This window comes from Conger conger, chromosome 16 (assembly GCF_963514075.1).
Source record: "Conger conger chromosome 16, fConCon1.1, whole genome shotgun sequence".
In the NCBI taxonomy this organism is placed as follows: domain Eukaryota; kingdom Metazoa; phylum Chordata; class Actinopteri; order Anguilliformes; family Congridae; genus Conger; species Conger conger.
This window is the reverse complement of record NC_083775.1, coordinates 28,348,087-28,375,240: the sequence shown is the minus strand read 5'-3', so window position 1 is coordinate 28,375,240 and position 27,154 is coordinate 28,348,087. Positions and strand designations below refer to the sequence as shown.

The following is a 27,154-nucleotide window of genomic DNA, read 5'->3' as shown; positions in this document are numbered from 1 at the left end:
ACTTGCCAACTCAAATCAGTACCAGCACCAAACTCAAACACAAAAAAAACAAACCTTTTCTGAAAACAAACTTATAAAAACTGCCACATACATGTATACTGCAATACATACACTATCTTACAGGACAAGCAAATGCACACTTTTTCATGGGTTCCTACCACAAGATGAAAGGGCCCCACACAGCACATCATAACCCCTCTGCACTGTTCCTGAGTCTCGCACCAAGAGAAGAGAAGCAGTGCTATGTGTTCACGGCACAAAACATGCAGGGTTCTTTACGATCAATATGCCCTATCAGAGCCCTGCTGGAGTTACACACCAGCAGCAAGGCAAAATACACCCACCCCTTCTGGACACCCTGTACCCACACACAGCCTCTCCGTGCTCTCTGACTGGAGACCTTGCCGCGAAAAGCCATCCATGCCAAGTCTCTTCACTCTTTCAGGCACACTCTCTTAGCGTTCACCCTAAGTCACCTTACACTTTCAGGCTGACTCTGTTAGCATCCACGCTAATCCGGCTAACACACTTGCGCTGTCAACATCCATGCAAATGTTTTTTTTTCTCTTCTGCAAATTCTATTGTATGCACAATGTGTTCCACGTTATGGAGACCAATCAATGAAAGAGCGATCAATATTTTTTCTCTTTGTGAAGCGCGAATCGAAGTCCAATTACACAAGTGGGAATGATACACAAGTATTTGGCATACCATGCTTCAAATACGTAATTAAAACTTCATTTGAAAACAATATAATTTACTACATATATAGTAAGAAATTGAGCCCGGGTGATAGTGCTCAAACTGAATACTAATAGGAGTAAAGTACAATCAGCTAACTGTAAAGCAGTGGTTCCAAACCTTGTCCTTGAAGGTTTTCACCCCAGCCCTAACAAAGCACACCTCATTCAACATAACTGCTAATGAGTAGAATCAGGTTGGGGTGAAAATCTACAAGACAGTAGATCTCAAGAAACAGGGTTAGGAACCACTACTGTTAGGCATCCGTCAGAGGAGACTAGAAGACATGGGAGAAAGGAGAGTCGGTAGATAGTAGGAGGGGTTCTTGAGCTAACTCCAACACTGCCCTTTGCTTCCATTAGGATTGGGTGCCAAGGTCAGGGCTAGTGCCAGTCAGCGAGAGGGCGGTCAATACCGCTCCACCCTGGCACACTGTTTCATAACTGCCCCCGTGCTGCTGGAGGGGCGCTGTGCACCCCGGCACCAGGGGATGGCGCTGCTGCAACACCACTCGGAACAGACAACGCCACCGTGATGACGCTGACACAGTTACGGTCCGGTATTGAATTCGGGAACGGTGCCAGAGCTGACCGCAGCCCTGCAGAGAGATGTACAATTGAGGATATCCCCAGATAGGGGACAATAGCATCTCCTTGTGCACCAGTGACCCAGGCCGGTCGATTGGGCACACACAAGTCTGCCAGGGAAGCTGCCCATAAGGACCATTTCCAAAACGGCCTCTTGCTTATTGAGTATATATTGTTTATTGAGTATAGAAGTTGCAAACAAGTTGTATACAGAGCAGTCCATAAGTATTTGGACAATTGTACAATTTCGGTTCTTTTCACTCTGTGCTCCAGCACATTGGATTGAAATGAAACAATGACCATGGGCTGAAACTGCAGACTGTCACCATTAATTTGAGGGTATTAGCATCCGTATCGGATGACAGTTGGCTTCTCAGGAGCAGCTTCTGATTAGTCAGGTGTATTCATTCACTTCCTTGGTGCAGGTATATGAACGTTTCCCATGTCTAGTCTTGATTCTAGGCTTTTGATTGCCTTTCAAAAGAGCCAAGAGAGTCAAGGAAGCCATTATGAGGCACCTTTCCATTATGGGAAATGAAAGAAAGAAAACAGTCAGAGATATAGAAGTAGAACGGGCTTATTTTCCCCTTTTTGTATTTTCCTTTTCCTACTTTTTCTACACCTTGCTTCACGCATCGGGAGAGGCTAGAAAAAGAGGTGAGAAAAGGAAGTGAAGACGGGGAAATTGAGAAAATTTTAATTAGGCAAATAGAATCTCCTTGCTCCTTCAACCATTAGTTTGAAGCCACACCAGTTACATACGTGGCAGATGCATGCCGAATGCGGAGAACTGGATTCATAGGTCAATTATTTACATCATACTTTCCCAAAAAATACTTCCACAAAGGATGTGCTCATGTTTTCTTGCTCGCTCAGAGAAGGAACATTTAATGGGTTGGAATGTCCTTAAAGACGCTGGATTTTGTTTTTGCTTCAGAAGTGATTACATTATGTTGGTTTCTAGGTAAGGAGTAGAGCTTAGTGCTTGAATAATCCTGCCTACCTATTTGAGGTGCAGTGGTATACCTTTTTGCTGTATTTTGATTTTAACTCCTTATTTTGTTATGGCCCACGTTGTCCCTAGTTATTGTACAGGTTATTGTATTGGACATTTGGAACGTAACAACTCTCTACAAACCACTTTCCGCTCTACACTTCACACTCCACACCACACCACACCATTCTCTACACTCCACACTTTATACCACACTCTGTAGCCCCCTGTGAGCTCTCATTCACTGATGAGGGCAGGTAACTGAATTAGGCAACTGAATCACATATATAATGTGATTTCAAAATGTGGTATGTTCATTCAGTAGATTGCAGCTTCTCAGGATGAGGTACATGCAGAAGAATCAGCATGTACCACTGATTGTGCTGATTTTTTTAGCTTCATTACTGCATCAAAAATATTTACATAAAATTAAAATGAAAACATTTGAGCTGTCCACCAGATGGCCTTGTCTGTTCCCTAATGCTTTGAAACAATGCCATAATACAGTCCTAATGACTGCAATATGAAATATAATGTCATTATTTTGCTATTAAAATTGCAATGCAATTTCAGAGTGCTCTGAGGCTATTTGTTTAGCGTAATTTCAAAAATAATGAGGAGAGAGCGATTATGGAAACAATGTGGGATGTGGAGATGAGAAAGGAAGATAAAAGAGAAGGAAAGAGATAAAGAAACAATAGAGCAGAGGAAGAAGAGAGTAATAAAGTTAAACACAAGGAACCAGACCCCCACCACCATGCTATGCCTCGGATTTGTCCTAATACCCTGAAAAATATATCCTCATTTGCTTCACTCATCTTCTCCTCCTACTCAGAAATGTGGGGGAAGGAGGCGAGTGGAGGAAGGGAGCATCCATTTTTTTAGTATGGGGACACACCCCTAATATTGCTGTGCAGTGAAAGAGAGCCCTGCTGAAAACTAATGTTGGAGAACCCCCCAAATACTCAACTGAAGACATTCATGAAGAATATCTGTTCCACTACACCCCACCCCAGCACCCCAAGACCCTGTCAGCGTAAAATAAGATGTATTATTATTATTATTATTATTATTATTACTATTAATAATCATTATCTGATGACGTGTGACAGCCCTATGTTGCTGTGCACACTAGCGGACAGAGGATAGATTTTTCCACATTTTTCCACTGTTATGAGGACCGTTATGTTACGAGGACCCGGCAGGCCCCTATGTGTGTATGGTAAGGGCGAGGGTCAATAAGAGTCTCTGAGAGCTGCACTCTGCCCCATTCCCCCAGTGCCTCCAGCAGGTGCTAATCCATTCACAACATGCAGACAGCTACTTAGGGACACGCGTGTCGTCCGTGTTAATGCATCGCTCCCATGTGGGAATGTGGGCCTCCGGCGCGGTGAGTCACATTCACGGCCAGGTCCGGTCCGCTTCGGAAATGATTTCTGTTAACATTCATCGGCGATTGAGTGGCTTTCTGTGCGCAAAATGGAAAAGCACGCAGAGGTCAAAGCGGTATGGCGGCTCGTGATGTCATCTCGCTCACATTCATGAAGCTGAAGCATCACCGTACCACACACACGCACGCACACATGAACTATGTACACACGTACACACACACGCACACACACTACACACACACATGCACGCATGCACATACACACACTACCCGTACACAATATGGGGCGACTTGGCTCAGGCGGTAAGAACAGTCGTCTGGCAGTCGGAGGGTTTCCAGTTGAATCCCGGCCTGGGTGTGTTGAAGTAACCCCTAAAAATGGTCCTGACGAGCTGGTTGGTGCCTTGCATGGCAGGCAATCGCTGTTGGTGTGTGAGTCTGTGTGTGAATGGGTGAATAAGAAGCATCAATTGTCCAGCGCTTTGGATAAAGGTGCTAACCATTTACCATTTACACATGCACGTAACGCATGCCTACACAGACACAGACACACTCGCTCTTTCTCTCTCTACTAAGTCCAATCTTATTAAATATCACACTCGAAAGACATTGAAAAATATCACAGCTGTCCTTTGCCAGTGGGCAGCAAGAAACAGCAAGGAGAGCCAAGTGCAGAAACACAGATGTTGCAACCTTTGCATGAGTGTATCCTTTGCAGAAGTTTTTTTTGGGGGGGGAACTTGATGTATAAATGATCGACCTATGGATCTACCTCTCCCTATCTGCCACGTCTGTAATTGGTGTGGCTTCAAACTGGCGCTTGAAAGAGCAAGGACATTCCCATTTCCAAATACACGTTTCCTCGACTCATCCATCCTCGCATATCCTTTCCTTGCTCCCTCCATTGGTTGGAGCTGCAGAGCTAGCGAAGGATGCAAGGAAAGGATCCAAGAAAGTAAAAATAAGGAAGGCATGAGCCCCCTTATCTCTCACGAAGGGGGCTCCTGTAGCCACACCAGCCGAAAACCGCTGGGGTCGTTGCCCTACCTGTGTGACCTTCTCAGTGACGTTGTGCGTGCGGTCCTTGAGCTTGCTGGGGGCGATGATCTCGATGTGGGTGGGGGAGGGAGGGGGGAGGAGCGTGACCTGCGGGATGCGGCTGACCGTGCGATACTTCATCAGGTCCGAGTCCGATGTGGAGTTCAGCAGGCTGGGCCTCAGATCTGCAGCGAAGCCCAAAGCGCCATGTCAGGGGTCAGGGGTCAGGGCTTGGGGGGTCAGAACTCACAGTTCACATCATTTCCCATGCTTTGAACACGTTCACGAAGACACTGGGTAAATATCGTTTAATGGTTTAACATGCTGATATTTTTAAGGGCGTAGTTGAATAGTGGTTGAATGTGACACTTGTCAGTTGTCTTTAGGCAACAAAATGTGAATTTTTCTATTATTATTCAGTCATTTAAATGTATTTTAAAACTTACTTTTCTTAGCCTAAATTTCCCACTATAAAAGACCATTCTCCCACTTTCAACACATTGTTGTTTGTAACCATAGCTATCTCCATGATACGCGCTCATCTTCAGAGGGATGAATTTTCACAAGCTATCTAACTTAGTATATCAACTATCAATAGCTAAGGTAGGGAAGCTGATTTATCCAATGAAATTGCTGGCTAGCTAGCCAAGTTAAATTGCATGACTATAACATCCTAATGAAAACAAACTAGCTAGCTAATATTATTGATAACGTCACCTTATGAAAGTGCTAGCTAGATAACACTAAATTAATATAACCAGAAATAGTCTAATAGTCTTTAAAAGGCACCTAATGTTAGTCAGATATTTGCATTGCTTTACCAGGGGACCACCAGAGGCGCAAACCATGGGTCAGAAGTTATAGGGGAGGGATAAGGAGAGTGGTTATCTACGCGTAACGCACTACGTGGAGAACATTCTCAACCGGTTGAAAATAGGACAGTATATTTAAAACGCTTACTTCTCCAAAACTAAAGAATGGACATATTTCATAATTTATCGTGTTTCTCCAATGCCCTCTTTTGAAAATTGCATATAAAAACCTACAAAGTGTGACCAACCACCATGTTACTAAATTTAATTTTCCAGCTTTGAATTGTATTCATGTGCACACATAACATCATGTAATTTCACATAAACAACAGAATATGGAAAAAAACTGAAATTAAAACTCCATTTGATGTCAGCTTTTACCCGCTCCTCAGTGAAACATGAAGCACACAATACAATTAGCAATTCATTTTGCTTTAAGGGACACCTCTTGTTAGAGCATTTTGTGTTCAGAATATGTCAGATACTTAAAATGAAAACCCTGTAATTCCCTGATCCTCAAATCACAGCCCTCAAGAGCTGAGAACAGCTGGTTATCAACACCTCTCCCCCCCTCTTCACCTGGGAGTCAGGTGTGAAGACAGCCTGGCCAATCAGTAGCACTAATTGTTCAGCTAATTACCCATGAGAAAAGACAACAAGCGAGGCGGCCTGTAGCGCAGTGGTTAAGGTACTTGACTGGGACACCGAAGGTCGGTGTTTCTAATCCCGGTGTAGCCACAATAAGATCCACACAGCCGTTGGGCCCTTGAGCAAGGCCCTTAATCCTGCATTGCTCCAGGGGAGGATTGTCTCCTGCTTAGTCTAATGAACTGTACGTCACTCTGGATAAGAGCGTCTGCCAAATGCCAATAATGTAATGTAACAACCAGGGCCACATTTGGATTCCAGGGCTAGATTTGCTGATGCCTGCAGTAATTTGTCCATGTAGACTGCAGAAGGATGCCGGACAGACAAACAGAAGAACAGACAGACAGACAAGCAGGCAGGCAGACAGACAAGCAGACAGACAGACAGACAGACAGACAGACAGACAGACAGACAGACAGGCAGGCAGACAGACAGACAGACAGACAGGCAGGCAGACAGACAGGCAGGCAGGCAGGCAGGCAGACAGACAGACAGGTGCTCACAGCTGTTGTTTCGGCCCCCCCAGTCAGCCCTCATGCCGTCGATGTCGTCCAGCGAGGACGCCCGGCGAAGTGACCTGACACTGTCATGTGAGCGGCTGCGGGGGATGACCCCGGGAAGAGGCCCCTGCGGGTCCAGCCGCTCCTGGAAGCGGGGGAACCGTTTGGGGGAAGAGTGGTCCACAGGCAGGGGGTCCCGGTCCTGCTCTATCAAGGCCTCCGTCTCAGACTGCATGCAGCTCTCCTTGGACGGGATGCGGAACTCCTTGAGCGGCACCTCCTCACTGTTGGGCTGAGAAAGGAGCATATGGTATATGGTTGGCATTTTATATAGCGCCTTTATCCAAAGCGCTGTACAATTGATGCAACACAGATACAACACAGCACAAACCAACATTACAGGATGAACCTGTAACACAGCACAAACCAACAGTACAGCATGAACCTGTAACACAGCACAAACCAACATTACAGCATCAACCTGTAACACAGCACAAACCGGCAATACAAACTGAATTCAAACCGGCAATACAGACAAACCAATAATGCAACACAAACTGTTACCACACAACAAACCAACAATATAAAACAAACTGCGACACAAACAATACAGTAAGATCTGATACCAAGGCACAAACAATACCACACAAACTACAGCAAGCCATAGCACAAACCAAGAATACAGAACACAAATTACACAGAACAAACCAACAGTACAGAATGAACCAGTAACACAACAAACAATAGCACATCTCAGGAACACATGCAGTAGATTACAACGAACCAAAAACAAAATGCAAACCTATAACAGAACACAAACAAATAATGCAAAATCCCCCAGTAATACAACACAAACTGTAACAGCACTAAGATGACCGACAACAATTTCATGCTGCTCAAATCACTTCCCATGCTTCCAAATTTCAATTTCACCTCTGTCAGAACACAAACCTTCCTCAGCATAAACTATGCCTTCCTGAATGTATCAGACCTGGCCCATCTGACAACACAATGAACCAGACCTGGGTGAAATGCGTAATTGTTTTGGGTTCAAATGCTTTTCTGAGCTTTTTTTATCTTGCCCGGTGTAACTGAGCCGACCAGAGGACCAGAAGCTTTTAGAGAGGATTCCAATAGGCTCCAATAACCAGACAAGCTCAGTACGATCAGTACTACCTCACCATTCTTGTTTGGAGCCATCAACATGCCACTGTGTGTGTGACTGAACTATGTGTGTGTGTGTTTGTGTGAAAGACTGAAACAGTGTGTGTGTCAGAACTGTGTATGTGTGTGTGTGTGTGTGTGTGTGACACACTGAAACAGTGTGTGTCAGAACTGTGTGTGTGTGTGTGTGTGTTTGCGTGTGACAGACTGAAACATTGTGTGTGTCAGAACTGTGTGTGTGTCAGTACTGTGTGTGTGTGTCAGAACTGTGTGTGTGTGTGTGTGACAGACTGAAACAGTGTGTGTGACAGAGAACAGTGAGTGACAGACGGAAAGAGAGCGTGACAATAATAAAAGTAAAACTCCCACTGATAAATCATGTTCTATAATATATAGTAATATATTCCTGCCATGTTTAATAGGAATATTGCTAAATAAAACATTAGTGTCAATAAGAATTTGAAGATACGCAAATATATGATTTCAGCTCATTATAATTGGCTAATTAAAGTCAATAATCGATTTGGCTAACTGTGCTTTCTGTTGTGGTCTCACGTTGTGCTGTAAAAACCTTATTTAGCATGTCATTCAAACTCAAGCAGTGCATGAAGCGAATAAAATAATTAGTGCAGATGAAAAGGCATTTTTCTATTTGTTTCCATTACGGCTGAAGCTTTGGTCCACACAGTCAAATTAATAAATTGGAGGATTGCATGGCTGTTGCTGTTTTCTCTCCCGTTAGACTGCACCTTTTATCGAGCAGAGAATACGGCTGTATAATGAGCCTTGGACATCAATACAGCTTAACGACTATTGTCCTTCTGAGAGGAGGATATTGACTTAATAAAAACTGTCTTAGATGACAAAAAAAAATCTCAAAGTGAAATTTTATCATTAGATTTATTTTCTTTCTATTTCATGTCCCTTGTCATGTAGGTTTCAGCATTGTAGAATATATGGTTTCAAGTTTGAGACCCAACAGGGGACAGAAATTAATTGCCAGGTTTTATGAGGTTAAAGCACCATCACACAGCCTTACAGTGCTATATGAACTAATTTGGATGCCATGACAACAATTTCTGTGCAGTTAGCTGACAGACATGATTTTAACGCTGGTATTGTTAGGACAAACCCAAATATATAGAGAAATAAATGTGCGTGTATGATATTTACATATGCAGCTGACAAAATTAGCAATACCAAAATGAGGAAAAATGGCACTTGCAGCAAAATGAGCAACAAGCAACTCCACTAACGCCTCCACTACTGCTGTCACAAAATTAGGGCCTCTAGTGTAACTGAAGTTCAGGTATCCATAAATTAAGTTGCAGTTTCAGTCACCCAAGTGTCAGTGTTAACAGCTGAAGTTCAGCCCTGAGTGTAGCTGTGGCTGTGTGTTTGCATGTGTTTGCAGGGAAGCTTGCTCACCTTCAGCAGGTCCACCACCACCCCCTCAAACTGCTCTTTCGAGAGGGAGGGCCTCCGCAGAGCCATCGTCCGCAGAGAGGGCAGCTTCAGCCTCAATCTGCAACTCTGACCTGGAGCACAATACCACCATGTTAATCTGCAACTCTGACCTGCAGCACAATACTGTCATGTTAATCTGCAACTCTGACCTGCAGCACAATATCACCATGTTAATCTGCAACTCTGACCTGCAGCACAATATCACCATGTTAATCTGCAACTCTGACCTGCAGCACAATATCACCATGTTAATCTGCAACTCTGACCTGGGGCACAATATCACCATGTTAATCTGCAACTCTGACCTGCAGCACAATACTGCCATGTTAATCTTCGACTATGACCTGAAGCACAATACCACCATGTTAATCTGCTACTCTGACCTGGGCCCAATTATACACACTCGCACACAGGCAGAAACACACAAGCACAACATATCCATATTATACATAGCACACACAGGCAGACATGCACAAGCACACATACATAAATATAGCTTTAAGCCATCAAGGGTCCAAGGTATCAGATGAGCCTGAAACCATTATGCCGCTGCCAGATATGCAGTAGATACTACGATAATTGTTTCTCCTGATAAATCTACCTGTTGAACTCAATGGAAAAAATATTCAGGAGAAACATTTCTTCTAGTATCTACTGCATATCTGACAGCAGCATAGTGGTTTGAGGCTCATCTGATACCTTGGACCCTTGATGGTTTAAAGCCATATTTATGTATGTGTGCTTGTGCATGTCTGCCTGTGTGTGCTATATAATACTGTATCACCATAATTTACAGCTGAATCTAGACCCACCCCCCCAATTCACCTGCCCTAATCCACCCCTGGGTCATTCTCTTCTGGAACCCCCCCTTCTTTTTTGGGCTTTCCAGCAGCTCCTGGAAGTTGAGAATGAACATGATGACCGCGCCTCCCTCATTCTTCACAGGCACCACATCCACCAAGCAGGGCAGGCAGGCACCTGAGAGAGAGACATAACATAATACACATACACACACACATACACACACACACACATACATACACACATACACACACACACACACACACACACACACACATACATACACACACACACACATACATACACATACACACACACATACATACCAAGGTAGCATTACATTTATTCAAAAATATAGGCAAAACATTGATCATGTTACAAATTGACTGATACGTTTCTTGAGAAAACTGTTGGTTTTGGGCCATTTTTAACTTTATAAATGCCAGTGTACTAAATAGTATAGCAACTGATATTGCTACAATTTGATCAGACCAATTGTTCCAATTGTTGGGGGTGACATTAGCTCAGGAGGTAAGAGTGGTTGTCTGAAAGTCAGAAGGTGGGTCGTTTGATCCCCTGCCCGGTGTGTCCCAGAGCAAGTGACACCTAACCCCCAATTGCTCCCAATTAGCTGATTGGTGCCTTGTATGGCCATTGGTGCGTGTGTGAATGTGAGGCATCCATTGTAAAGTGCTTTGGATAAAAGTGCCATATAAATGCATGTATCATTTTCAATTGTAACATCGTAAGATGTTAACATATCTACATGATTAGGATGAGGTAACACAGCGTGTTGTTAGAGCACTGGAGTAATGGCTGCTGGAAATTGTGGTTTGCAATTATATGAAAAGATCAGTACTGAAGCTTAGTAATTCTGTCAGCCAAAATAATCTACCCCATACTCAGACCAGCATCGCTAACCAGCCACAAATCAGTCTGACCCAAATTATGCAAGACACACGAAAAGACTGTATCTGGAACATTACGATAAAGAAACCAGAACACAAAGTCAAGAAAATTTCTATCTGACCCAAAAAACTGTACTCCAACAGAGTATCTCTTTTCTGTCAGAGATACAGAGCAGAGACGGACCTTGACAGACTCAGTGACCACACCCTTGCGATTGAAAAAGGCAGATACAAAAGCTTACGGCTACCAAAATAGGACAGATATGTGGTGCCTGAAAGACAGGAGAGGTGAAAACAGATATGCACTTCCTCCAAAACTGCACAAAATAATTATAGAGCTTATAATGATAGAACTTAAATTCTAAAAATGTGCAGTTCTAAGGCCCCAATTGCAGCACAATATTTATTTCAGACAGCCTTAAGCTGAGGGACACTGAGTGACCACCCTATCATTCACTGGAGAATCTTTTTTTCTACTTGTGTTGATTTAGCATTAATATTGTTATTGTTATTGTGTATTTTCATCCTTAGAATGTTCACTGTCGTTATTATTTTACTGTACATATCTGTACGTATTTGAATTGATTTCTGTATGCTTTGGAAATATTGGGAATAATGCATATGTATTTCCTGCCGATAAAGCAACTTGAATTCGAATTTGAGAAAGAGAGAGTGACAAGGAGACTCAAAAAGGTCAAATATATGAGGCTTTGAAATCCGGACTGACCGAGACAAGAACTTCAAACACGCCAGACCCAGCAGGCATTCAGCCTGACCACTCCCAGACAGTTCCATGTTCCCGGCAGTGGGGAATACCTGGGATAGGTACGGTTTGAGTACGAGTATACCTGCTCAGCACCTTCTGGAACGCGATGTGTCCAGCGCGTAAGCCACAATCAGATACAACGCAGGAAAACAAGCAGAGCTGATCCAACCCAGGTCCAGACGGACGCTGAGGGCCACAGATTAGACAAGTGTGGGCCTCCTTCAGTGGTTGCCTCTACCCGTCTGTTAACAAACTCTATAAATAGCCCTTGCTCCTAGAGGGTGGAAGGTGGGGGGGGGGGTCTGTGGTGTGTACAGACCCCAGCCTCTTACAACTACAAAAGCCCCTTTTAGCTGTTACTCACACGTGTTACTAACAAGGCCCTGCTCACACAACTTGATATTAATTCCCTTGTGACAATTGTAATGTGCTTACATGGTGACAGCAAAGTCGGACGCAAGCATGCACACATGCACGCACACACACAAATGTCAATTTACCGATAACCTTAAAAATGTCACGTGACACGAGCGAGTATTGCAGCCCTGGAGATTACAGATGTAAAAATAGATGACTGCCAGTAACTGCATCCTGGGTTGTCTCTGCATCCCTGCTGAAATGACTGAAATGTGTGTGTGTGTGTGTGTGTGTGTGTGTGTGTGTGTGTGTGTGTAGAGTAAATAGAAATACTGTGAGAGAGAGACGGGGAGGAAGGGAGAGCAGTGGAGAGAGACAGGGAGACACAAGAATAAAACTATACACCCACGCAGATTGGCTATGATTGCGAAATACTGTATATACATATAGATGTGAACATCCCTGTGTCTTTCTGTGACTCGCACTGACTTTCAATGCCACCACATAAGACATCATAGGCAGTGAAACTCAGTGGGGAAAAATAAACAGTAAGCACTGTAGGAAATAATGCCAAAGTATAAAACTAGTGCTCAAGACAGCCCTTCACACTCAGACCATGTGGGTAGATAGCTGTTATGTGACTTATTCAACATTCCCAGGGCTCTCTTACTTTGCCACTTCCACCAAACACATCCCTACCTCAGTAATGATGCTGGGGTGGGTTTGGGGGGTTTTGGAAGGTAAGGGGTGCTGGAACTGGGGTGTGGTTCTTGCATGAGAGGGGGCTCTTTCCAAAAATTTCTTTTGTCTTCTTTCCTCACTCCTAGCTCCACCCATCAGAGGAGGCAAGGACAGGAAGTGAGGAAAGGAGACAAGGATGGAGGAATCGAGAAAACGTTGCTGGAACTCATTCTATGCATGGCCTCAGTCAGAACTTTAACCTTGCTCCTTAGTACTCTAAATCTAAGTCCCCCGACTTCAGACTCCTCTGCTGACAATTATGGCTGCTCATTAGCTCTGAACCGTATATTTTTCCTCTTACGGGCGTTCTTGCTACCACCTCAATGGCGTGTGCGAGGGGTTAACAATGCATTCCTGCCTAACCCATCCCCCGTCAATCTCTCATCAGGCGGGCCTAGGGCCGGGTCCTCGACAACGTGTAATAGGCAAATGCAGTGTTCTTGCTGTTTCAAACTTCAGTGTGAAGCTACGTCAGTTACAGACGTGGGAGACGGTAGAGGTGGATCCACAAGTCAATAATTTATATGTCACACGTATAATATACTTCCGCAAAGGATGCACTTGTGATTTGTTGCGCGAGCATCCTTCAGGAGCCTCCTAGCTCCTTCATGGAACATTTAACAGGTTGGAATGTCCTTAAAGGGCCTTGATAGATTTCCGGGTCAGTTGAGTGTTGAGACAAGGAAGGATACAGTAAGGGATTGGAATGAGCCCAAGCGAGCGAGTGCCGAAACACACAGATGTTGCTGTTTGTCGCTGCCCAGTGGCAAAGGACAGCTGTGATATTTTTAAATCTTTGCTTGACTTGTGATATTTAATAAGATTGGCCTTCTCTTTGGGTCATGAAGTCAAGGAACGAGGAGACAAGCAAGGATAACGCAAGCGATTGAAGTGAGCCCAGGGTCTGGTAGCCTGGTCCCCGGGGTAGAGGACAGAGTCCGGGGGAGTGGGTTTCAAGGTAGGCAAGGGGTGGATGGAGTCCTTACCTTCCTTGGCGTAGTAGAGGATCTCCACCTGCCGCTCCTCGGAGCCCAGCAGGGCCTGGGCCAGCTGAGCCAGGGCGCTCTTCATGGTCCCCGGCCCCGCCAGGAAGGGGCAGGTGCACGGCTGCTGCATGATCTCCGCCCGCGAGAAGCCAAACATCTGGCAGAAGCCCTCGTTACAGAAGATGATCCCGCAGTGCTGCGTCTGAGCGTTGGCCATGAGGAACTTACGATCTGAGAGAGGAGGAGACAAGGCCATGAAGAACTTACGATCTGAGAGAGGAAGAGACAAGGCCATGAGGAACTTACGATCTGAGAGAGGAGGAGACAAGGCCATGAAGAACTTACGATCTGAGAGAGGAAGAGACAAGGCCATGAGGAACTTAGGATCTGAGCCAAGGAGGAGACAAGGAGCATGGTGACTCAGAGAGGGGGAGAGAGAGAGAGAGAGAGAGAGAGAGAGAGAGATAATGAAAGACAGCCAGTGAGAGTAAGAGTGAGTTACAGATAGAGTTAAAGTTAGAGAGAGATAGACAGAGAGTTATATAGTGAAATACAGCCAGTGAGATTGAGAGTGAGAGAGAGTGAGAGAGAGCGAGAGGGAGAGAGAGAGAGAGAGAGAGAGAGAGAGAGAGAGAGAGAGAACCTATGAACCTATGGCTCAAACTGCCCTGTATCCAGGATGAGCCAGACAGCTACAGACAAAGTAATCTGAATAAATACTGCAGCACACCTGCGGTCCTCTCTCTCTCTCTGTCTCACACATACACACATATAGACACATAGTGTGTGTGTATATTTCTGACATCAGTAGAAATAATACTTACTAAGTAACTTTGGCCAGGCAAGAACTAATATAAATACTGAACACAGTGCCTTCAGAAAGTATTCTCCACCCTTGCACCTTTTCATATCTTGCCCTGTTATTGATGCGCTCAGTGATCTTTATTAGGTAGACCTGTACACCAGCTTGCTAATGCAATCGTGTGGCAGCAACACAATGCATAAAAGCACGTAGACATGGTCAAGAGGTGCATGAAATAATTGTTGGTGCCAGGGCAGGGTGATTTCAGTATCTCAGAAATTGCAGATCTCCTGTCATTTTCACACACAAGTCTCTAGAGTTTACAGAAAATTGCACAGAGAAAAACAAAACATCCAGTGAGCGGTGGTTCTGTGGGTTAAGGAGAGGTCAGAGGAAAATGGCCAGACTGGTTCAAGCTGACAGGAAGTAGACAGTAACTCAAATACATTACATTACATTACATTATTGTAAATCACAAAGACAACAATTAAGGTTCACAGGGAGGTAGGGAGGGATGGGGAGAGGTGCTGCTTGAAGAGATGCGTCTTCAGTTTGCGCTTGAAGGTGTGCTTCAAGCGAAAACTACACTTTCCAACAGCGATATACAGAGAATCATCTCTGAACATACAACACGTTGAACCTCAAAGTACATGGGCAACAGCAGCAGAAGATCAATAAGTCCAGTTGAAGTTGAATAAATACCTAATAAAGTGATCACTTGGTTTACATCTTCACCTTTCAGTTAATAACATTTTTCTCAAGGATGAAGGACTTCTCATGTTCAAGAATGTTTACCCCCAACTGCCCAAAAGTGAATACCTTGCAGATAGGTCTTCTCTTTGGAAATAATTACAGCGAAGTCTTGGATGTTCAGGTTTTTATTTTATTTTTAAATAAAGGGGCAGCCTGTAGCCTAGTGGCTAAAGTACAAAAGTGGCACCTGGACGGCTTATGGTTCAAGCCCCGGTGTAGCCACAATAAGATCTGCATAGCTGTTGAGCACTTGAGCAAGGTCCTTAACCCCACATTTCTCCAGGGGAGATTGTCCCCTGCTTAGTCTAATCAACTGTAAATTGCTTTGCCACTCACACTCAATCTCACACTCTATTACAGTAAAATCCAAATACACAAACACCCAATTACACACTCTCACAGATACAAATAAACAAACACCTAATCGCACACACTCATTGATGCTGATACACTGACACCTAATTGCACACATTTACTGATACAAGCACAAATATGCACAGGACGAATATGCAGACACACACACACATTCTTCACCTCAGTGGCCCCCCTCACCGCAGTGCCCAATGCACACCACTGTCATCTCCAGTAGCTACAGCTTCCCATGGGGGGGCCACATCCAATCAGGAAGGGGAACTGAATGAAATGTGCACGATATACTGTATATTTAAAGTCCATTGTGAATGACATGGGATTAAAATGCATAAGCAGGGATAGATAAGGCATGACAAGCAAACCAGACGGGGTACTGTGTGTTCAGACAGACATCTCAGTCATCAACAGGGCTCCCTCTTGAAAGAGCAGCGTCAGACTCTTCCCTACAGACACGCATTACTGAGCCGGCCCTATCTCCCTCTGATAGCCCACACCTGCTCCTGCCGCTCCAATCAGATCCGCCTGGGAAAATCACACACTGCCGGTAATATACACGACAGGGGCTCCGAGCAAATGTCACGCTGACCAAGACGGTCAAAAAACATCTTTCCTCTTCTCTCCGCTCCGTGCCCCAGTCGTCAAGACCTGGCGTATAGGCACTGGTAGCGTTTAGTCCGGAATTGGATTTTTTGGTAGATATCGGCTTTTCTGCTTGAATTGATTGAACTGGAGTCTCTTCTCTAGCCTCTAGGCAGTTTTGCATTAGCACAAATGATACACTTTAATGTTGCCAACCTTTCACCAAAAACAGGGAACTGTAGCCTACCATTTAATAATTAATAACCAGGAATAGTTTCGGAGGCCATATCTGCAAATATGTACTGTAAATATGTAACTGTTTCCTCAACTTTGCTTTTTCATAAACAATAGTAAATATCACATATTGTGACGGTGTTAACTGTCAACAGATGGAAAAAATAAAGTCAATCAGCATGGAATAAAAAGGGAGTAAATCAGGAGCTGTACAAATTGAAGAAGGCCATAAATCGATGTTTTTTTTTTTGTTTTTTTACTTTGATCATTGGGATTGGACAAATATGTGAGAGCGTTGTGATTCCTGTGTTGGAGAAGTGTGCCAGCGAGTGTCACACACTAAATAAAGCACATCCGCCGGCCCAGTGGGACTGCGAGCCGCTCTAGCGTGATACTGATGCAGAAACCTCTGATAAAGCAGCCAGCTGTTTTCAATCACGACAGAGCCTGAACGTCACGGGGGAGAAGGAGCTCTGATACGGTCTGGAGCTTGTAGAGGATTTCAGCGATTAAAATAACATTACAGTGTCAATACGTATTTGTTCATATAACAAAACACAGTTTCTACTTCATCACATGCCGTTTTGTAGCGAAGTCGAGTCAACGTGTTTGCGTTTGTACATTTTTCGTTTATATGCTGTTTTAAACTAGACGTGTCGGGTGCGACATTCGCACCACACAAAATTTTATGACGTGTAATGAGCTAGAGATTTGCCCGAGGTTTGATACACACACGGAGAACATTGCATTAACGAATGTGGGAAAAAATCCGAAAAGCGCCTATAAAATGAGTTTAATATGTTGGTAAATATTGGTGTTCATGTGTAAACTGACGGTGGGCCAATTATGCAAGTTGAAACAGAATTATTTTTTACTTTCCATTTTGGAAAATAAATTTCAACTTTCAGATTTTTTGTTCCATCTAAGAGTTTAATATAAACTGGACTCGTTTGCAGTAAACTGAACCTGTATGCCCTATAGAAGTTGTTGTGAAAAAAGAAAAACTCGACAATGAGGCAGATGCATAAAATATTGTTACAACCAATAGGAATGATGGAAAATACTGTGAAAGTAAAACAGAATTATCCTTTAACCAAAGTGTTTGAAGGAGGGACATTCTCATGATCCAAAGCCTACCACCTCATAGATGAAACATGGTGGAGGTAGTGTTGGGCATGTACAGTATGGCTGCCACTGGAACCGGCTCACTTGTCCTTATTGATGATCTGACTGCTGCAGCAGGGCGAACACTCAAGTGTACAAACATCTTATCTGCTCAGGCCCAACAAAATAAATCAAAACTCATGGGATAGCGCTTCACTTGACCCCAACCATACTACTGATGCAACCAAGGATTCTTCCAGGGCAAGAAAGTGAATTGTTCTTGACAGGCCAAGTCAATTACATGAACTAAATCCAACTGAACTTGCTTTTGACTTGCTAAAGAGCAGACTGAAGCCCCCTAAACAAACGGGAGCAGGGTATCACCAGGGAAGATGATGATGTGTATAGATCGCAGACTTCAGGTCATCATCCATTAGGGTGGCCTATAGCGTAGTGGTTAAGGTAAATGACTGGGACACGCAAGGTCGGTGGTTCTAATCCCGGTGTAATAAGATCTGCACAGCAATTGGGCCATTAGGCCATTGGGCCCTTGAGCAAGGCCCTTAACCCTGCATTGCTCCAGGGGAGGATTGTCTCCTGCTTAGTCTAATCAACTGTACATCGCTCTGGATAAGAGCATCTGCCAAAATGCCAATAATGTAATGTAATCCAATGCAAAGGATTTGCAACCAAGTACTGAACTTCATGTAAGAATATGTTAATGTGTCCAAATACTTTTGGTCCCCTAAAATGGGGCTGGTAAATATAAAAAGGCCTGTAATACCTACACAGATCACCTGATCAGACCTCGGTCAAAAAAGTAATTGTTTTGGATTCAATTACTTTTCTACACTTTGTTGAGCTTGCCTTGTGTTTTATTGGAGCCTATGAAATACTCTCAAAAAGTGCAAACCCTCCCTTCTGGTCTGATTGGTTGGTTCAATTCCACCAGGCAAGATCAACTGACAAATTGACAGTCAGCACCTTTACCTCATGTTCCTTGTTTTATTTCAAATCCAATTATAAAACAATGTAACATTACTGCACTCACAGACACACAAGCAAAGATACACACCACTATTGTAAGAGTATTATGCTCACAGACATAAAGTAGCACAGCAATGCGCACAAAGACAGATACAAACTCAACATCCCACACGTCCTCCAAGAGTTTAGGACCAGAATCCTTTATTACATTATTGGCATTTGGCAGACGCTCTTATCCAGAGCAACATACAGTTGATTAAACTAAGCAGGAGACAATCCTCCCCTGGAGCAATGCAGGGTTAAGGGCCTTGCTCAAGGGCCCAACAGCTGTGCAGATCATATCGTGGCTACACTGGGATTAGAACTACCGACCTTGCGTGTCCCAGTCATTTACCTTAACCACTACGCTACAGGCTGCCCCTTTATGAATCAGCTGCAATATTAAAGCACAGCACATGTGTTCATCTCTCCCTCTCACTACACACTGATGAAGCCAGTGTAATTTCACACACCAAAGTGAGGCAGTACAAACACCCCACAATATGACCCCACAATCCCTTATGCAACAAAATTATACTTTTCTATATATGGAGAATTAATATATTGACTTATTTCTGATCAATTATGTTTTTCTTATTCTTAATTTACAGCAATGCACAATCACTTGGTATCACCCCAGGAATCTCAGCTATTAACTTTTCATATCATATCAATTAAAGAGGGAGACATACTGTGCCTAACAAGCCAATGTGTACTGAAGTTTAAAAGAAAATAATACATTTGAGTAAAAAAAATATTGAATGTAGTTTAAATTGAAATGAGATGGTTCCTTCTTGCGAGCCTCCCAACCAACTCCGTTCTATACATTGATCCCCGTCCCGCAAAAAAGCTCCACCCAGCTTACGAATACATTGACATTCCAATATATTGACATATATTGGCATTGACATTCCATAGCCGATGATCAATTCTATTGTGTAACGTATTAACGTGCATTCCAGCTGTTTAAATACAACTGAAAGGGGTTGTCATCTGACTAAAACTCCCATAGTATTTACTCTCAGTGAATCACATTAGAACAGTTGCGTCAACTTTTCATGTACTACTTGGAGTGGCAAGTTTGAGTATAATTAGGCTACCTAGTGTGTAATCACCTGGATGATTATTTTAAAGTTTTAAGGGACATTTTACACACACACACACACACACACACGCTGAATATTTACAGTTTGTAGGCTAACGTTTCGCATTACTTATTTTATTGCGAGTATTACGTATCATTAAGTCAGAATATGGCACAAGTGCATTCGCAGTACCATACGTATGTACAGTACAGTCGCAGATGCTGAGATGGCTGTTTCATAATTGATTCAGTGAACAATATATTCCAACAAATGTGTTTCGTTTTTTTTTTTTAAACTAGGGTAGCAAACAAACCAAAAATGATTTATTAGCTCAAATCATTTTGCCAGACTTTTGTCGTATTATCAAATAAATAATTAGCCTAATCAAAGATTTTTCAGCAACACTGACCGACCAATGTGCGTGCAATGCAGTGTTATATTAAATCATACATTTAGCTTAATATATGTTGTAAAATAATTGTCTACATAGGGAAAAAGTGTCTACTTACTTTGACCGTCGAATTTTCTGATAATGGTGTCCAGGTACGTGTTCTGGTGCGCTACATGGCCCCGTCTCACTGGCATTTTGAATACAGGCTGGCTTTTTCAACGCATTTACCTCGCCACTCGTTTTTAACGAAAACGGTTTATCTAACGGAATGGGCTAAAAAGAACAAACATACTGGAGAAGACAAGCTAGCGGCGATACACAGCCCTGACCGACAGTGAGTGCCACACAGGAGCAAAGCAGCCTGGTTGCCACGGCAATAGTAAAACGCTGTGTCCTCTAGCCAGTGAGCTGGAATAAAGCAGTTGTATTGTCGAGCAGTCACAGACGGAGTCAGTCTTAAGCGCTTGACTCAGGCAGGGTTAAAGGGCGAAAATACGAGTTTATGTTATGAGAAAAAAGTGGGAGGAGGCAAGGAAAGATGAAACCATACCATCCTCGCCACAGAAAAGATGTTAAAGAAAAATACAACTTCAAAGTCAAGCTAAGTAATACGGACACAGGTTATGATGTTGTGGGACAGGTCATTGAGGAAGACGCCCATATTCGTTGATACACAGTGCCTCTCCTCCCTCTCAGTGATCATCTTCCCCAGGTTGGCTTTAGGAGAGATGGGTTGCCTGAATGTCACAAAACCGGTATAACCGGATAGAAAGTAATTTAGTTTATTAGATTTTGAGCTCTTTAACTGTTTTTGCCTACAGCGTTTGCGATTTCAGTAAGAGACGCATAATCCAGGTTCACACTGTCCTTCCCCTTGACATTTTGAAACATTTTGAAACTAAATCTTCTGCTGTGACAAAGAACCAGTTGATGAGGTGCAAATGATATTGAGTGAGTTTTCTGTATTTTTCTCATCTGTAGCATTTTGCAGTAGTGACTTTTCACAGTACTCAATTCGATTTGAAAGTGACTGACCCCAAAATGTACACACCGTATGTCTGAAGATAATAATAACACCAATAGGGGGATAGCACATACCTGGCAACCCACATGGAAAGCAGTCAGCACGAGGCTGCCTTTGACAGAGAGCAGAGCAGTGCCCCTGCCACTCACCTCACAACCCAGCAAACAACCCACTGCTCCAAATAGACCACCTCTCCCCTGGACTGCTGTGCCCTTAATTCCTCTATTTTATAGATTGTAGATATGTTCTAGATGTGTTTTAACTAAAACGTCTTACTGAGCTAGGAGTTCTCTCCTGCATTGTCACCTATTGCCATTGTTAGGAAACATAACACAGCGCACCTCATTCAACAGTTAGAGCAGGGCTGCCCAACCCTGTTCTTCGAGATCTACCATCCTGTAGGTTTTCAATCCAACCATAATAGAGCCCACCTCACCCAACAGCTAAAGAACTCATCAAGCTGCTAATTGGTAGAATCAGGTGGACCAAATTAGGGTTGGAGTGAAAACCTACAGGACAGTAGATCTCCAGGAACAGGGTTGGTGACCCCTGAGTTAAAGCAACAATTCCCTGAAGTCGTTTTTCACTTCTGAGAACGTCTCAAAAACATTTTGTTCCCCAGCCACCTGTAAACTCTGTCTCTCCCTGTTCTTCAAACCAGAACGACAGCCTGATGATTTTGAACATCTGACAGGCCTGTAGATATGGTTGAAAAGGCACCCAAATGAACAGCTACTTTAATGGGTGAATGCTGACAGGCAGCAGAGGAGACGGCGGGGAAGATAAGAAAATGAAGAACAGAATACTTCCCGAAACACCGACAAAGGCAAATCTGAGGGGCTAGCAGATAATGTGTTCTTTAAAACTTGAGCAGACACTACGTTCAACACCCCTGCTACATCTGGTACAAGTTCAGTCACAAACAGGAGAAGCTGTGAACAGGAGAGAGAGAGAGAGAGAGAGAGAGAGAGGTAGATGGAATGAGGGAGAGAGATAGAGAATTGGAGACAGAGGTTTCTTTGACGCAGGTCCGTCTCCCTAAGTTTTCATGCTTCATTTTTAGGTTACAGTGACAGGTGCCTTCAGATAAGGCTGCGGGGACATGTAGGTCCCACGGTTTTGACAGACATGCAGACAGTCAATACATTATAAAACCTTTTTTATCCAGCTCACTAATCACTATGGTCGTATAGTTTACAAATGTCATGGCAGTTAAATAAAAGCAGGACATGTGTCAGTCATGTTTTTATTAATTTGTTAATTGATTGTAAATGATATTGTGAAATAAAAAGTTATCACAGAAAAACTGGATATATTGTGTGCGAACAAAGTCGATGCTGTTGTGAGCTATACATACACTGTGTATTACTGGCTCTTCCATTACTAGTACCACTGTGCAGCAACAGGCCTGGACATTGTTATAGATGCATCTGAGTAATAGTTTTTCTTTTTTCCTTTTGTATGTATTTTTATGATCAAAGGGCCGAGAGTATGTCTATGGTGGGCCACATTTGGCCCCATGACAGCAGTTGAATAGCCCTTTTTTTGTGCTGGAGTAAATTGACCTTACACATGAGACAGGACCTGTCTACCCTGGCCATGCGCTTCAAACACACTAGCCACTTCAAAGCCCCAGATTTCCAGCTGAACAGCTCTTCATCGCAGTGACTCTGCAACACAACCATATCTACTGTAAATGTACAACCACGTCTACTGTACATTTCCAACCATATCTACTGTACATGTACAACCATGTCTACTGTACATGTACAACTATATCTACTGTACATGTACAGCCTTATCGACTGTACATGTACCCCCATATCTACTGTACAAGTACAACTATATCTACTGTATATGTACACCCATATCTACTGTACAAGTACACCCATATCTACTATAGATGTACAACCATATCAATTGTACATGTACAACCATATCTACGGTATATGTACACCCATATCTACTGTACATGTACAACTATATCTACTGTACATGTACAGCCTTATCGACTGTACATGTACACCCATATCTACTGTACAAGTACAACTATATCTACTGTATATGTACACCCATATCTACTGTACAAGTACACCCATATCTACTATAGATGTACAACCATATCAATTGTACATGTACAACCATATCTACGGTATATGTACACCCATATCTACTGTACATGTACAATCATATCTACTGTACAAGTACAACTATATCTACTGTATATGTACAATCATATCTATTGTACATGTAAAGCCATATCTACTGCACAAGTACAACTATATCTACTGTACATGTACATGGCTGCAGAAACATTTTATTACTAGCTTCAGCACTCTGGGTAGGAGGTAAACATTAGTTACACACACAGTGAACAAAAAAATAAATAAAATGAACAAAAATGACACCACAGTGTGAGACTTAACTTTTGTGGAACAGAAAAATATATCACAAAGAAAAACAATGTTAACAGTGGGGTGCAGTTTCCCAAGTCACACACAGTAACTTCCGACATGAAGGAGAGTTTCTGTAGCCTTCTGCTGTAGCCTCACACGTGCTCAGGCACACACACACACACACACACACACACACGTACGTGCACACATACACACACACACAGTGCGGGATAGTGACAGGTTAATGTCACTAGCCTGTGATTAAATGCATGTCATGTATGAATACTTAAAATGACAAATATGCTGTACTATAAGTGGTGAGACAATCTTTGAACGTGTTGATTTAGGTTGATCATAGAACCAGAAAATATGCCTGGTATTATTTCTTATTATGGTTTCTTCAAGGGTAATAAAAAAGCAGAATATTTCAAAAAGCATTTGAAGAAAAATTCTAAAGGAGAAAATGGCATACGAGAAACTGCGGGTGTGAGTTTACCAAAAAGAAACCTTGAAGGGAAACAAGAACAGCGAGGGTCATGGCCTCACCAATTTCCCTCAAGCAGCTTTTACTGAAGAACGGCTTTTGAAGTAACTTTACTTCTACTAAGAAATCTACTAACAATGTACAACAAAGACAAGCCTGTGGCAGAGTATGGATCGAAGTGGGAAGTCCTATGAGCAGCCGTGGGAGGGGGTGGTCTCTCCTAGAGCAGCAGATAGCTGTATCCACCGTCTAGGGCCCCAGACAGGGGGTTGTGCTGTCCTACACCAGTCTACATCAGACTAAACACAGGCTGAAAATATCATGCGTCTGCATACTTTTCTAATGCAATGGTGTTACCTTCCCAGAATTATATACATTATATCATATATTTCATTAAAAAACTTTTGTCCATCATAGTATATAGTGCCTACACATAAATGTAATGAGATAAACAAGAATGAGTTGTGATACAACACAATTTATATTTTTATATTTATATCACTCAACTAGATAACGTTACTGCAGCCAGAACTGAAGTGACAGCTAGCTAGTCAGACGGGTTGATTTGTAACCAATAATATGGACATTTCTGTGTATTTTCTAGTAAATTCATTGAAATTGAATTGTCACATGTCAACTGATTCCATGGTGACACCATTCTTGTCGTGGTTAGTAGTAGTGGTAGCAGTAGTAGTAGTACTCCTCTTTCTGTATGATGCTGACAATGACACTACACAGTGCTGGAGATGGAGCATGGTTGGATTTGCTCTCTTATCCCCGCTGGGAAGCATGGGGTGCGATGGAGCCCTGGGATTTGGGGTCCCACGCACCCGAGAGGTCAAGGGTGGGACTCCTAGAGCGGGGCGCTAATTCGGAGGTGTGGGGATAAGAGCTGGATTTTGGCCAGGCTCTGAGGGCAATAGATAGGCAGGCAGACAGAAGAAAGGGTGGTGCTAGTCATGCTTGCTCTCTGTAGGTACAGACAGACAGACGGACAGACAGTGGACGCGGGCAGCTGCGTTTTCTCTCTTTGAGGTGCAGATGTGAGCACTAAATTTATCCCGGGGCCTACATGCCTACGCCTGACCCTCTAGAGGACCCAAGGAGGGCAGGTATGGGTTCTGGCAGGGGGTTAAGGCTCTTCTGCTCAGCATCCCCTAAGAACACCACTTAGTCCTCAACTCATCTCAAGCTCTAGCTACCGATATAAAGAATTGTGCTTTTAGGGATAAGAAAGATCTCCTGAAAAAGACTATCCTGTCTATTTATAGATTAAAAGCGACATGGCTCAGGCAGTAAGAGCAGTCGTCTGGCAGTCGGAGGGTTGCCGGTTTGATCCCCCGCCCGGGCAGTGTCGAAGTGTCCCTGAGCAAGACACCTAACCCCCAAATGCTCCTGACGAGCTGGTCGGGGCCTTGCATGGCAGCCAATCGCTGTGAGTGTGTGTATGAATGGGTGAATGGAGAAGCATCAAATTGTACAGCGCTTTGGATAAAGGCGCTATATAAATGCCTGCCATTTACCATTTTAAATTTAGTTGGAAACTAGTTTGAAAGAAGCAGTAGCTGTATGCGGAACATTAGCTACATGTACAAAGAACATGGTGTAAACTGGCCATAATGACGCTATGCTATGAATTGTACCTATTCAAATAAACATTAAATAAAATAAATAAACCTGTATACTGAAATATGACCCATTGTCATGCTCTCTTCTAATTTTAAACTGCAACAAGTGTGTTGACCTGCAGGAAGGACATTTCAGAGTGATAGAGAGGCAGTAAAGCAATTTCTCAGGATGTGTAACGTTTTGGTGACTCCAACCGGCATGTTTCTGGTGTGTCGATTGCGTATTTGCATATCCTAACTATAATGTCATAATAACTTTAACCTGACTTGAGCAATACATCTCACTACGAAAATGGAATTTACCCATAAACACATAAATCCCTCTGTAATAGGAATCCAAATTACATGACAGGAAATGCAAAACTTGTTTACGGTACTGAGGAGCGCAATTGGTGTTTGTGTTTGTGTTTGTGTTTGTGTATGTGTATGTGTATGTGTATGTGTATGTGTATGTGTATGTGTGTGTGTGCGTGCATGTATGTATGTATGTATGTATGTATGTGTCTGATACTCTAATGTGCATGTCTATGGGTGATACTGTAATTTGTGTGCATATGCGTGTTTATAATACAGTAATGTCTGTGTTTCTGGGGTGTGTAATACTTTCACGTTCACTCTGCGCTTTGTGATGAGGGTCCACTGGGGGCCTCCTGCAGAGGATTTTGGGTGGCTGACCATCAGGCCTCCACACCCTCTGAAGTGCCTTTATCCAGACCGAATGCCATTCTGACCGATTCAACATAGCCTCCACAGCAGACCGATACTGCATTCCACAGATAAGAAGGCAAGACACACACACACACACACACAAACACACACACATGCCTGTGCGCACACACACACACGTGCACGCGCAAATACACGCGGAAGATACACACATACACACACAAACATGCGTGTGCACGCACGCACACGTGCACACACACAAACACACACACACACACACATGTGCACACACACACACACACACACACACACACACGCCTGTGCGCGCACACACACGTGCACACGCAAATACACGCAAAAGACACACACACGTGCACACACACACACAAACACACAAACACACACACACATGCCTGTGCGTGCACACACGCATGTACACGCAAATAGACGCAGAAGACACGCAAACACACACACTGAATATAATATTACTTTAATTAATGCCCACATACTGTACAGGAGGTAACATTAAGATCAAATACACAGTAACACACACACACACACACACACACACACGTGCACACACACACAGTAACACACACACACACACACACACACACACACACAGTAACACACAGCACAGAACAACGTGGACAATAATAATGCACATGTACTAAATGAGCATAGTTGGTGTAGGCTGACACACACACAAG

The 27,154-nt window shown here is 43.3% G+C and overlaps 1 protein-coding gene across 1 annotated transcript in view; it reads right to left on the bottom strand.

The window, feature by feature from the left end:
* LOC133114589 (potassium voltage-gated channel subfamily H member 6-like) overlaps positions 1-20,440 on the bottom strand; it is a 37,967-nt gene extending 17,527 nt beyond the window's left edge. The window contains exons 1-6 of the mRNA XM_061224109.1: positions 20,365-20,440; positions 13,901-14,131; positions 10,171-10,319; positions 9,303-9,464; positions 6,714-7,002; positions 4,760-4,935 (exon numbers count right to left, since the gene is read on the bottom strand). Of these exons, the coding sequence (XP_061080093.1) occupies positions 4,760-4,935; positions 6,714-7,002; positions 9,303-9,464; positions 10,171-10,319; positions 13,901-14,131; positions 20,365-20,440 (1,083 nt within the window). The remainder of the gene's footprint in view (positions 1-4,759; positions 4,936-6,713; positions 7,003-9,302; positions 9,465-10,170; positions 10,320-13,900; positions 14,132-20,364) is intronic.
* Positions 20,441-27,154: the final 6,714 nt, after the last annotated feature.